This window comes from Vespa mandarinia, chromosome 7 (genome assembly GCF_050613455.1).
Source record: "Vespa mandarinia isolate Hongniang chromosome 7, ASM5061345v1, whole genome shotgun sequence".
Classification (NCBI taxonomy): Eukaryota; Metazoa; Arthropoda; class Insecta; order Hymenoptera; family Vespidae; genus Vespa; species Vespa mandarinia.
Window position 1 is genome coordinate 4,299,109 of NC_140816.1, and position 13,989 is coordinate 4,313,097.

The 13,989-nt window shown below is 32.7% G+C and overlaps 1 protein-coding gene across 6 annotated transcripts in view; it reads left to right on the top strand.

Annotated features, from left to right (window-relative positions):
* The window catches only part of dyl (transmembrane protein dusky-like), a 47,176-nt gene that overhangs the window by 22,585 nt on the left and 10,602 nt on the right, over positions 1-13,989 (top strand). Inside the window, exons 1-3 of one of the 6 annotated variants that reach the window (XM_085658244.1) lie at positions 8,760-9,208; positions 9,620-9,799; positions 10,118-10,204. In XM_085658244.1, coding sequence (XP_085514370.1) covers positions 10,136-10,204 — 69 coding nt within the window. In that variant the 5' untranslated portion in view covers positions 8,760-9,208; positions 9,620-9,799; positions 10,118-10,135. The other 5 variants (XM_085658248.1, XM_085658247.1, XM_035863126.2 and 2 more) reach the window with 5 other exon arrangements.

A 13,989-nucleotide genomic window follows, 5' to 3' on the forward strand; every position in this document is an offset into this window, starting at 1 on the left:
AAATATATATATATATACATTATATAATTGTTAACGAATTGTTAACGAATTAATAAATAATAATTTATATATCGATATCGAAGAAAAATATTATATATTAGATCAAGATTATCACGATTGTCATAATGTAGATCGGCAAGTTTTATCAGTTATTATAATTTGATCGATAACAAATTTCATACAGTCAATTAGCGCATTGTATGTTAAATACTATATTAAAGAGGAAAGGAGAAGGATATTTCTTATATGAATGACAATTGCGACAGATATATGGATGTAATTTTTGTTGTTTTTTTTTTCTTTTTTTTTTTTTTTTTCTTTCAAAAGAGGATTTGAAGAGACAAAAGGAGAGAATAAACGAATGAGAAGGAGGAGTAATATGGCGGAGGGATTTTGGTGAAAGCAGACGACCCCGAAGAGGGGAGAGTATATAGGTTGCGTTTCGTTTCCAACGTTCACATAAGATCACGAACGCACTCATCAAACTCGCCGGCGTGTTCTTTATCACGTGATTCTTTGACTGAAGTATCTACATAAAAACGCGTTTCACTCTTTCCGTAGATCTTTTTATATATATATATATATATATATATATATATATATATATCTATATATATGTATAAATACGTTTTTATATTGGAAAGAATATAGAAGACGCTAAAAGAAGATAATATTTATTAAGTGCCAAGTGTGTGTGTGTCTCGTCTAAAATAGGATTACAATAGAGGGACTTATTATCAATTGACACGATAAGGAGCTTCACGTCGAACGAACGAAACGAAACGAAACGAAACGAAACGAAAGGTTTGTGTCGAAATTTGTGCCGAATACGAAAGTGAATATATTCGTTGATCAGTGTGAACGAGTGCGCTTATTACACATTATCTCGTTTTTTTTTTTTTCTTTTCTTTTTATTTCATCTATTTCCTTTCTTATCTCTTTCCTTTTATCAATCAATCACAATCATCCATCATCATTATTATCATTATTATTTTTCGACGATATGAGGTGTTATTTATTTTTTCAAATATCGATTAAATATATTATCGGATAAATGATAGAAAGTAGAAAAGATTTGGGTATTATTGAAAAATATCGAAGATTTTTATGTTCGTTCGTTTTTATTTCTTTTCCTTTTTTTTTTATTTCATCCGTTGATCCCTCCCCTCTCTCTTTCTCTCGTGAGTACCCATTGAAAAGGCCAGCAGAGTATGTGGGGTAGCGAGTCAGTGTGTCAGCGTTCTCACGTCTTCTCTTCTTTCGTGACGTCCTTCTCCGGTTCTTCGTGTCTCGAGAATAAGGCCGCGTGTAAGCAGAAAGAGAAGGAAAGAGAGAAAGAGATAGAAAGAAAGAGAGAGAGAGAGAGAGAGAGGGAGAGGAAGAGAGAGAGAGAGAGAGAGAGAGAGAGATCGTCCTTTATCGTGGAGGAGGAAAGGAGCTGACGAGCAAGAGAGAAAGCGAGAGTACCTATGTTTGTATACATACAAACGTTCATTTAACGTATGTAGAAGAGAGAGGGAAGCGAGAGAGAGAGAGAGAGAGAGAGAGAGAGAAATACGATTCATTTATCAACAAACAACGAACTCCATTAGAACGTTTTATAGGTTGTATAAAATCATACATAGGCATTTGGTTATCATCGTTCGTACCGGTAACGTCGTGCCTCTATTTCCATCTCTTTTGCTCGTGTTACTGTGAGTGTAAACTTTACACCCGTACTACGTTATACATCGGCCATTGAAATGTAATAAAAACATGAAAGAATGAGAGAGTTTGGAATTCAGAACGAAAGCCGACAGCATTGATGGTGAACTTTTAAACGAGTAATGAATCCGTTTCGATTCGCTCTCTATTTGTTCGTATATGTTGTTTAAAAATGGGCTCGTGATATCTGTGTATACATATATATACGTAAAATTTCAATAATAATTAGAGAAAAAGTGATGAGCATTTTTAATTGGTGTATAGATAAGTAACCTTACGTACATATTCATACACGCATACATACATACATACATACATATATGTATATATATATATGTATATGTATATATGTATATATACATGCGTCATTTTTATTATCTATTTACACACACACATATATATGTATATATATATATATATATATATATATATATATGTATATATGTATATACGTATATACGTGTCAAATGATTTCATGAAAGGAGTAGACAAAAAAAGAAATAAAGATGGGGAGAAATTTGTAAAAAAGGCCGGTCGTATCGTTTTAACGAGCGAGAGGAACGTTCCCGTGAAAGTTTCGTAAACAACGACGTTGACGAGCCATGAGTCCAATTTTCTACGGTTTTCGAACGACGCCTTAATTTAGCGCTTTCTGCTTCGGTATTTTGCACGAATACCAACCATATACCATATATATATATATATATATATATATATATATATGTATATATGTACATATGAGTCGTATATTAGTGTCTGAATAAAAAGTAGGAAACGTAGTTGGACGTTTTATCAAGATAAATAATGGATCGACTAACGAACTAAATGACTTTTCATCTGGTATATCATCGAAGTTTCTTCTTTTTTTCTTCTTCCTCCTTTTTTGTTTTTTTTCTTTTTTTTTTTTTTTTTATCTCTGAGAAATACGAATACGCACGCACGTACCCATGTTTATTTCATTAAATTCTCGATATAATTGTGTTTCTATTAATGAATTCATCATAAAATTAGTTCGTTTAATATATTAATTAGTTTCCAGTGTTGTTATACGTGTCTATTATGATATATATATATATATATATATATATATATATATATATATATATACATCTAAATTTGAATTTAATTAGTTATTTCGTAGGAATATACAGATGTTATATAGAATAGTGGAACAATTTCGTTGTTGCCGGATATATTCTATTATCGATCTATGAGTATACGACTATTAAGGAAATTTCGTGGGTTTATTATTAAGATAAAATATTCAAAAGGTTCTCAATTAACTGATTAATTTTTTATGTCATATTAAAATGATATAATTGCCTGAGATAGGATAGTTATTAATTATGACAATTTTTTCGTAAGTAAAAATTATCTATTATGATCGTCATTTTAGAATAGATAAAAAATTATATTAAGTTTGCGCGAAGAAAATAATTTCTCTCACGAGTCAACGAGGATCAATATAATCAATGATCTCTTCTTCGTCATATGATCCAGCTATATAATATTTTTTTTCTTTTTTTTTTCTTTTCTCTTCCCCTTTCTCTCTCTCTCTCTCTCTTTCTCATTTCGCCATCCTCTTCTTCCTTCACGTTTCGTCTTATCTTGTCTCGTCTCGTCCCTGTCACTTTCACGTAGGAGCAGAATTTCGCATTTGTACGCATACAGCCGTTGTAGCCTCATGGTGTTCCATTTCGCATTGCATTCTTATGGGGTTTCACCTGGCTTGGTGGACATATTATACTTATACGTATGTACTTGCATGTATTTTATATGTGTATCATCACGTGTTCACTCATAACGGTACTTGATTACGTCACTTGAGTTCCCCCGCACACCTGTCACCTTGCTCGCGGACAAAGGGTGGCAGGCTCTTTTCTCAGCCGGTAAAAATAATAATAACTCGTGAGGGTGCTGAAGAGGAAGAGGAAAGCCCCGAAGGGATGTCGGGGAGAGTGAGGGGGGGGTGGGGAGAGGGAAGTAAATAAGTAAGTAAGTAAGTAAGTAAGTACTTACATACAACGAGAACCTCTTGAACTACCTGTGCCTGCTGCTACTCGATATCTGATTTCCGTGACGATGAAACCGGGTCTTACAGCCTTCTCGTTTTCTTCGGAACGGTGTCATTACAACGACATAGAATTGAAAATTATTTTCTAAGGTGATGGATCATCGACATTATTGCCGGATCATTCATTAACATAGAAAGGTTTTTTTTTTTTTTTATGTTTTTCGTTCGTTACGCAGAATCGTGTTTCTATCACACTTGAATCGTACAGTAAGATTTTCTTAAGAGAATCTAATGGAAGTGTCGTAAATGTGAATAGATTATGGTTTTTTTGATTTATCGTCGTGGTGTTATACAAATTGGACAATATATATGGACAAAGAAATTAATTGCTTCTTAAATTTTGATATTTATGTCGATGAGAAATGTAAAATTTTTGAATGTGCTAAAAATTATATATATATATATAGAAAAAGAGAGAGAGAGAGAGAGAGAGAGAGAGAGAGAGAAAGAGAGAACTTTAGATATGTAACTAATTATAGATATATAGAATTTTATTTGTAAATGTACGTGTTAAATAGAACGTTCGATTGGTTTATTCACCGTTAGTAAGATAATTGCATGATTCTTCGGCCTTTAACGATAGAAGAGTAATCTACGTGTCTAGTTGCACATATACATACTGTAATTTTGTCGAGAAGGATGATTGTCGCGTCGTTTTGATATCAACAGAGAAACGATCGTTTAATGTTACAGCGGAAAACACCTCCTTCGTTTTCTTTTTCTGTTTTTATTTTCTCTCATTTCTTTTTTCTTTTTTTCTTTTTCGTCGCTGTTTATTTAGGACGTGAGATATTGTTGTTACAGCTACTGATTATATACGTGTTTTCCCATACTGTTTCTTACAACGGAGTCGTATGTGAAGCACGTGAAACATATTCGACCAAAAAAAGAGACACTTGTTTATACGAACGAATGAAAAGTTTTAATTGGATTTTCATGGGGAATATATGAATCCACGATTCGTAAAAACCGTACCGTGTTACCGAGGATCTAATTTCAGAGTTTTTCAAATCTCTCGGGTTTTTTTTTCTTTTTCTTTTTGTTTTTTTTGTTTTTTTTTTTTTTAACGCGAAACTTTGAATACGAAATTCAAATTTTTAGTATTTTTCTATGAAATTCGTATTATAATTTTATGATTAGATTAACATTCCTACAGATGGATATATATATATATATATGTATGAAATTATATATTATTTTAATGTCAAGTATTTATGTTTTAGATATTTTTAATAAACTTTCTTTTCCGTTGCACCGTTGTTTCGTATCGATTGATAAAAAAATTCTTTAAAGTATCGAAATTAGAAACTTAAGAAAAGTATTCTTAAATTTTCTCATACTTTTATTCTCTCTTTCGATTGACGTGCCTCCATTCTAAATCGCGTTCCTTTCCATATTTGGGTCTTGAGAATAAAATTCTAGAATGAAGGCTAACAGGCCGTTTATGTTATCTATTTTCAGTGCGTTGCCAAGCTACAGAGATTTTATTTTTGGGGCCGCTTTCTCCCAACAGCCCGCTTTTCTACCGTGTCTTTTTCAGATCACATCGCGTTAGCTCTCAGCCACTTGTTTCAAGTGAACACGAATAACCCTTTCTCTTCGATCTAAACGGCCCTCTAAACTCTGTTCCAATCGACACGTTATTTTACATCAAATATCGATTAGATCGTATATATATATATATATATATATATATATATATATATATATATATCATCTCCAATTTTAGATCACCATTTACCTATCGAATTATTTGAGTATAAACGTTTTCTATCTAATAGTAAAGCTATGATTGCTCCTTTTGAAGCCAAAGAGGTTTTAGTAGAAGATTATAATTGATACCATCTATTTAGTTGCCTTTATCAATGGATCAATATTACATGGATATATATATAAGGATGCTTCATATAATTGGAAACATTTCGATAATTCAATAATCGTTAACTTTTCAATGTAAAATTTATTCAAATAAGAATTGTATATTTCTATTGAAGGCCCATAATCATTTACTTATTCAATTTTTTTTTTTTTTCTTATCGATTGCAATGAGTTTGATTATAATATATTTCAAGTGGAACTCCAATTATTATATTGAAATAAATTTATTATTTATGTTAAATAATGCAATCCTCGAATGTAAATAAGATTGATTTAAAACATTGTTTTTTTCTTTTTCTTTTTGTTTATTAACTATTTCGAGTAGTTAGTAACTACTCGAATAGTCAAAAGTTTAGTCCCTTTTTTATCATTCTTTGTGAATGGACAATAACAACAGCAACAAGAAGAACGATAAAGACAAAGACGACGACAACGACGACGACGAAGACGAAGACTGTGTCGTTTTCGTGAAAAAGAAAATTGTTGTTTCACGGTGACTCGGTTGAAAATTATTTCCAAATGTTTTCTCTAGCTCTGATGTTGCTCCTTGACGATTCTCTGTAGATTTAATTTTGTGAGGATGTAGAAAAGGTTTTACTATTAGGGGCAGAGTTTTCGGCACATAAGATACTTTTGTATTAGAACTCTGAACGTTAACCAACTGACGCCGAGCAGGTGTAAAAGGTGAGAGGGAAAGGAAATCGAAAGAGAAAGAGAGAGAGAGAGAGAGAGAGAGAGAGAGAGAGAGAGAGAGAGAAAGAGAAATAATCTCGAATGAGAAAAGTCGAAGAACGAGAGAATGATTCAAACGTGTTACTGAAGTCCAGGTAGATTTGTTCCTTTTTTTTTTTGTCGAATCATTATTTTGAAAGGAATTTTTGGATGATTAATTAATCTAAGTTAGTTAATTAGAAAACTGTTTGAATGATTGATTACTATTATTATTATTATTATTATTATTATTATTATTATTATTATTATTATTATTATTATAATTATTATACGAGAAGGTAATTTTAACTTTATTTTCTCGATATAATCAAATATATTAGAGAGAGAATATCATTCGATAATTTAATAATTTATCAATGATCTTGTTATGTATCATTTTGTTATATTTTTTAAAACATTATGAAAAAGTACTTTGAGGAAATATACAGTAGGAGATCGGTGAAACTTACTTCACTCGCACTTTCACGTATTATCGAGCTATGGTTGTTATCCTTGTAGGTATACAGACTACTATAAGACACTTCCGGATGGACGAGTTAACATCATGCGGGTGAGAAATCTAGGTCAGTGCGTTGCCCGTTGACTCGTTCGTATCTCATTCTTATCGGTCTTGTGTGATTATGCAAGTTCCATTTACAATATGCGAGATACATACGTATGTGTAGAATTTTACGAAAGAGAGAAAACGAAAAGATTAGATTGATTTTTTCGAAATTTTTTCTTGTTTTCTTATTTCTAATACGACAAAATAGACAACAAGTATTTCGTATATCGCTTATATATAGGATGAGCCGAAAGTTCCTATGTCATTTCAACGATTATTTCTTCACGACGTTTTTTTTTTTTTTTTCTTTTTTTTTTAAACCAATTTAAAATTTCTTTTTTCAAATTGTCAAACTACAGGCCTACGAACTTTTTTACAATCTGAAAAATACAGAAAAAGTATACAAAACTTAATTTATATATTTTTGAATTTATTGTATCTTGTTATTTTTTTTTTTTTTTCTTTTTTATTATTTTACAGCATAATTGATTTTTGTTGATTAAATTGATTAAAAATTAAAAAAGATAAAGAAAAGAAAAGACAGACAAAATGTGAAGCTACGTAAATCTGTATCTCTTATTGAAAATTTCGAAGTTCTGTGTTCTCTTTAAAAAGGTTTTAAAATTCGATCTAACGTCAGAGAGAACGTCTATTACTGGTACTAATAACAAGATAGAAAAGTAATTCGATTGAAAATGGAAGTATCGTCTAGCTATGTAATCTCCAGTGTTATACTTTAAGAAGCTCGTAGAATGTCTTCTGTTAATCCTCCTGGAAAGTCTTCGAGATGAAACTCGAATCGGTACAGAATAAAATGGAAGTTAGGTAGATATAGTTAGTAGTTCGTCACGGGAGCATGATCGTCACGGTAGCTCATGCCGGATTAATTGCTTACGACATTTATCCGCGTTCTTTTGCAAGGACACAAAAAGACCAAAAAAAAATAATATCGCTTCTACCCTTACTTCTAATTACAAAATAGACTTGATTGCGCGCGTGTTTGTTCGTGTGTATTTCTTTTCTTTTTTTTTTTTTTTCTGTTAAGTAATCCAACATTTCTTTTTTCGTTTGTCTTCTCAAATTTTAAAAATCTTATACCCGAATGATCTTCATAAATATCACAATTAACAAACGACGATAAATGATATCCAAACAATTTGATAACGATCAGGAATTCTTTAATGTCATTAATTGATTATTTAACGAAATGAAAATCTTCGCATTTTGGAATTATTATATATTGTCATAAATCGATTGTCGTCAATGATATTAAGAGGAAGGAAGTATTAAAAAGGATACATGAACAATTTATTATTCAACAATAAAGATTTTCTTTATTGTCGATCTTCCCCCCCCCCCATATCCCTCCTCCTCTCTCACTTTCCCCTTATTAGAGTTTTACGATGTTTCGGTGAAAGCAAATGCCTTTTAATGGGACAAAAAAAAAAAGAAAAAGAAGAAATAAGGATAAAAATTATTCATCGCAAATATGAGAGAAGTTCTTCGTTCTATAATACGAATTCCATTTCATTTATAACATATTTGTTGAGATAGAAAAAGAAAAAGAGAAAAAAAAAGGAAAGATAAGGAAGAAGAAGAAGAAGAAAAGGAAGAAGCAGCAGAAGAAGAAGATGATGATGATGATGATGAAGAAAGAAAGAGCTAAGTCCGCTATGGGGAAGTAGAAGGAGTGAGCGAGGAGGAGGAGAAGAGGGTGTGTGGGTGGGTGGGGTAGAAAGATAAGAAAAGTGGGGATAGAGACGACAACGACGATGGGCCTGTTTGTGCCTTGCTCTGACGCAGATACTCGAGGTAGCATGATCATGATGAGTCCTATAGTAGTAGTGGTAGTAACGTATTAGTAATGGTGGGAATGAAAGGTGGCACAGTAGGAACGATCGAGATCGTCAGTAGGTCACTGGGACGTGGCTCGTGGCCGAGACGAGCGTGGCTCGCACCTTCAGTCGGTCCCCGTCGGCCAGGACAGCCACCTCTGGGCCCGTCCATTCTTGTTCGCGCGCGCGCAACTTTTCTTCGTCGTTATTGTCGTTGAAAAGAGTGGCCTAATGAGGACCAACTGTTAACAACGCTTCGTTTCGTGCGGCAGGTGTGACTCGTCGTCGATTAAAAAGAGAGAGAGAGAGAGAGAGAGAGAGAGAGAGAGAAAGAGAGAGAGAGAGAGGGTCGTGAGGAGAGGGTCGTGAGGAGAGGAACAAAAGAATAAAAACGGATCAACGGAGAAAAACAAGAAGGATTATCGCAGGACTCGGAGTCAGGTGTGAATCTTCGAGCGTTTCGCGATTGACGAAATTTTTTTTTATTTCTTTTGTTTTGTTTTTTTTTTTTCTTTTTTGTACAGACAGAGTAGATAAGCTCTTTACGAAGAAGACGACGAAGATCGTCTGTACAATTTTTCTCTTTTCTTTTTACGTTTTTTCTTAATTTTTTTTTTTCCTTTCCGTAAAAAAGTATTGTATTTTTCTATCGATTTCTTCGTGATTTATTTATTTATTTATTTTTTTGTTTCTTAACTTTTCAACGATAATTCTCATTTCTCGAGATTAACGAGGAAATAGATAATGGAATCGGAGAGATCTATTTTTACTGAGAATGAGTTCGGAAAGATTTTTCTTTTTATTTTTGTTTTCTTCCTTTTCATTCACTATGTAATCGCCATTAATGTTTAGGAATATGAATTACATCGTTTGCGGAAGTATTTAACAGTCCTTCGTGTTACGAAAACGCAGACTGTGGAAAAGTTCTTGAACGTTTAAACGTTTTCTCATCCTTCTTAATTAAGAGCAACGATTTCGAAGGAAGTGGGTCAGATGCGCGTTGCGTAACATCCTTCGGAGAGGATCGGACAGGTAGACGTGCTACTTGTGCTTCCGGCTGGCGACGATTGTCAGCAAATGCATTCTTTTTCTTCCTTTTCTTCCTCCTCCTCTTCCTCCTCCTCCTCCTCGTCCTTCTCTACCTCCTGCCCCTTTTCTTTTTCTTCTTCTTCTTCTTCTTTTTTTCTTTTTCATATTTCATATGCATGTTTAATTCCTTTCCTTTCTTTTTATCAGCGATGACACTTATTGTGCGATTTAAAAGGAGAAAGGATAACGCGAACGACGTTACATATTATGGATCCTTTGAACTTGATTATTTTTTTTTCTTGTTTTCTTTTCTAATTACAGAAAAAAAACGTACACACGATGGAGAGGACGTGGCGGAGTATACGAAAGACGGCCTTTATCTTATTGCTGCCCTTACTATTGTTAACTGTGAGTAGATATAAAAAATCCTTTATCCTTTTTATTCTTTTCTTCTTCTTCTTCTTCTTCTTCTTCTTTCTTTCTTTTTTTTTCTGTATTTTTCTTTTTTTTTTGTTCTCCCTATTTCTTTTCTTTCCTCTTCATCGTTTATCGATCATCTTCGTTCATCGATAGATCGTTTGACAAAATATGATGTTCGTCACGATTTGTACTTTAGCGGGGAAGAAAAAGTTTGATATACATAAAAGTCGTCGAGATACTTGAAGATTTTTAAGAAATAATGATCGTGACATAATTATAATAAATTTATATTTATCTTTGTGAAAGTTTTGTTTTTTCCGAGAGATCTTTTCCTTGGGATTCTTTTAATCGCATATTAACAAGTCATAACTTACATATTATCGATACAATTTGTTCTTATATCAATTATAAATAATACTTTAGTACGTGTGAAAAGAGATTTTGAACAGATGATTTGTGATCGATCATGGCTAAAAGTATTTGAATAATAATAATAATAATAATAATAATAATAATAATAATAATAATAATAAAAAGAAAAAAATAAATAAAAAATAATGGAAAAAGAAGGCAGTTAGTTATGAGAAATGAAATTATAAAAGAAGTAGTTGTTTACCGTTAATTCGTTAATTCTAGATAAAACGGTTACGCTTAATGGTCTTGGTTGCACATGTTGCTCTTGATAACCAAAGATAAGCCAATCTTACCGCGTATCTCTTTTATTTTATTTTCTCACTAGGACGTTATCAATTTTTTCTTCTTCCTTCTTTCTTTCTTTCTTTCTTTTTTTTTTTTTTTTCCTTTAATACTTTACTTCTTTATTTCTATATTTGTATATTTCTTTCAACGAATGTCGCCTTCGTCATCGTTGTCATATACGTTTAGTAGCTGTTAGCAACGAGCTGTGTGCTCTTCTCCTTTCGAGTGACAGGACCGGTCGTTAACGCGACGACCGCTACGTTGGCTCCGCGTGAATCCGGTGAATCTATTTTATGAGCTTCTCCTATGACTACCGGATTATTTCACGCTCTCTCTCGCGATATTGTACGTGCGCGTTTATCGACCTCGTATCGCGTTTAATATCCAATGAAATTTCGCGAAAGCGAGACCGTATCGAGATAACAAGATGAGGCTATTGCGTTAAGGTCGCGTTGATAAAGATTTTTCTTTTCTTTTCTTGGTTTTTTTTTTTTTTTTCTATTTTATTTTGCTCCTTCTTTTTCATTTTATTTTTGCCTTCTATGTCAAAAATTTAACACATGTCTGCCGTTTGTCGAAAACATTTCTTCTTTTTCTTTCTTTTTTTTTTTTTTTGTTTTTTTTTTGTTTTTAACGAATCACTGCGCTCCGAATAATTACAAATAAGTAAAAGAATATGTTACAAATCTGTGTTGTTATATATATATATATATATATATATATTTTTTTTTTTTTTCTTTTTTTTTTTAATCATGCGTACTCAAAATAACATAACCATATGAATTTAATCGTAAGTAGAAATTGAATTGCAATGTTTGTCTCGGTTAATAATATCGGTTAATCGTACGTATTGTGTATAATTTTTTCTTGGAAAACCGGAAAATTTAATGTCACTCATTGATGGGAGAAAAAGTAAGAGAGAGAGAGAGAGAGAGAGAGAGAGAGAGACCCGCTATCTGTGACACGCCACGTGCTGTTGCTCTGGAATCGACGCGAGAAAGAGTCGAGAGCACTCGAGATGAATCCCTTATATCGCCGCGGGCCCTCTTATGTGCTACATATGTACCTATATACCTATTACCTATAGAGAAACAACATGCGTGTGTGCATTCGAATGAATTTACGAGCTTCGTTCTTTTGACGGCGAGCAATTCGTGATAAACGTCCGAATCAATCAAACCAATCCATTCGTACGTGTTTCGGTTCTTTTCAATTTCGACTCGATCCTTTTTGACCCATTTATTTTTTATATTGTATTCCTTATCTTCTTCTTTTTTTTCCTTTTTCTTCTTTTTTTTCTCTTTTTTTTTTTCGTTTTATATATCATATCATACTTACATTTAATATTCATGAATTATTGTACATTAATGAATAATCGATAATTCTTCGTTTATGTGAATGTTTGAAGATCGTTTAAAAAAATAAACTTTACGATCGTATCCATTTGAATTTAATATATACATTAATATAATAATTATTTCTAATTTATTAATATAATAAATAAATAAATAAATAAATATATATATATATATATATATATTTATTTATTTATGTACATAGACAATTTTTTTTTTTTAAATAAAATTATTTTAGAAATGAGATCGCGTGTATATGTTTATTTAGAAGTTATAACTTAAGGGTGGGCTATGTCGCACGAATCCGAATAAGGTATACAATGAGGAACTCTGATCGGATACGCGATCGGTGCATGAATGAGGAAAGGAAAGAAAATACTGTTGAAGGAAGAAGCGATGCGGCGCGCGGCGAAGCGGAGATAGTAGGTCAGCGCGTCGGACGCATTGCCCTCTTTCGACTATACTCTCTAGACAGTGTTCTCTCTCTCTCTCTCTCTCTCTCTTTCTTTCTCTCTTTATTTCTTTCTCTCACTGTATGAAGAGTGGTGGCTTGAGACGCGATGCGTAGCGGAGCAATACGTAGCGGAGCGTGGACGATTCTAGTCGACTTGCACCAGAGGATCAACTTCTTTCTTCCCATTGGTAGCAGCTTTCTTTCTCGGGAAACCTCTCTTGTCCTTTTCTAACTGGCCCTCCTTTTCCTCTTCTCCTCCTTCTATTTCCGTTCTTCTTTCTCTCCTTATTTTATGTATATATATATATATGTTTATGTATATGGACAGTTTTAAATGACGTTCCTTCTTTTTTCCTCTTCCCCCTTCTCTCTCTTTCTCTCTCTCTCTTTCTCTCTCTCTCTTTCTCTCTCTCTCTTTCTCTCTCTCTCTTTCTCTCTCTCTCTTTCTCTCTCTCTCTTTCTCTCTCTCTGTCACTCTCTTTTTTTTACTCAATCTTTTCTTTTTCCTTCATTTTCTTTTTAAATATGGCTTTGATCTTAGATAAAAAAGAAACAAAAAGAATTTCGAAATATATTCGTCATTATGTGATTGCACGCTTAAAGTGTTTGTGAGTCGAGAGCAGGCGAAAATAAGTATCGTTATACTTTCTTCTTCTTTTTTTTTTTTTTTTTCTTTAACGTTACGAAACAACGTTAATTGTTTTCTTCTTGTTACGAAAATAATGAGTAATTTGCATTATATTAACTCTCGCGAACGTTTCTTTGCAATCTGTCGTATATATCGAATTTTTTTGTCAACTTTTGTCCTATAAATTTAAAAAAAAAAAAAAAAAAGTCTATGCAGATGTAATGAATAATAATGTTGTAATCATGGTTACAATTACAATATCGTTCAGTTGATGAAAATCTCATCAATTTCGTAGTTTAATTATCTAAAAATTTCAAAAAGTCGAATTCCCATTTTCGATCGATAGATCCCTTTTTTGTTTTCTTTTGTTTTTTTTTTGTGATCTTTTTTTTTCTGAACTAAACAAAGGGAACGTTTTCATCAGGTAGAGAACCCTCTTCGTCCAGAGGCCAAGAGGAAAAATGAGAAAAATCTTAGAAGGCGTCGTCATTAGTAACTTCCGCGAAACGGCAATTTTCTTTTTGTTTCTTTATTTCTCTTTTTCTCTCTCCTTCTCCCTTTCTCTCTCTCTCTCTCTCTCTCTCTCTCTCTCTCATTCTCTCTTTATCGAAAGGATGGAAATGCTCACGGCACTAAT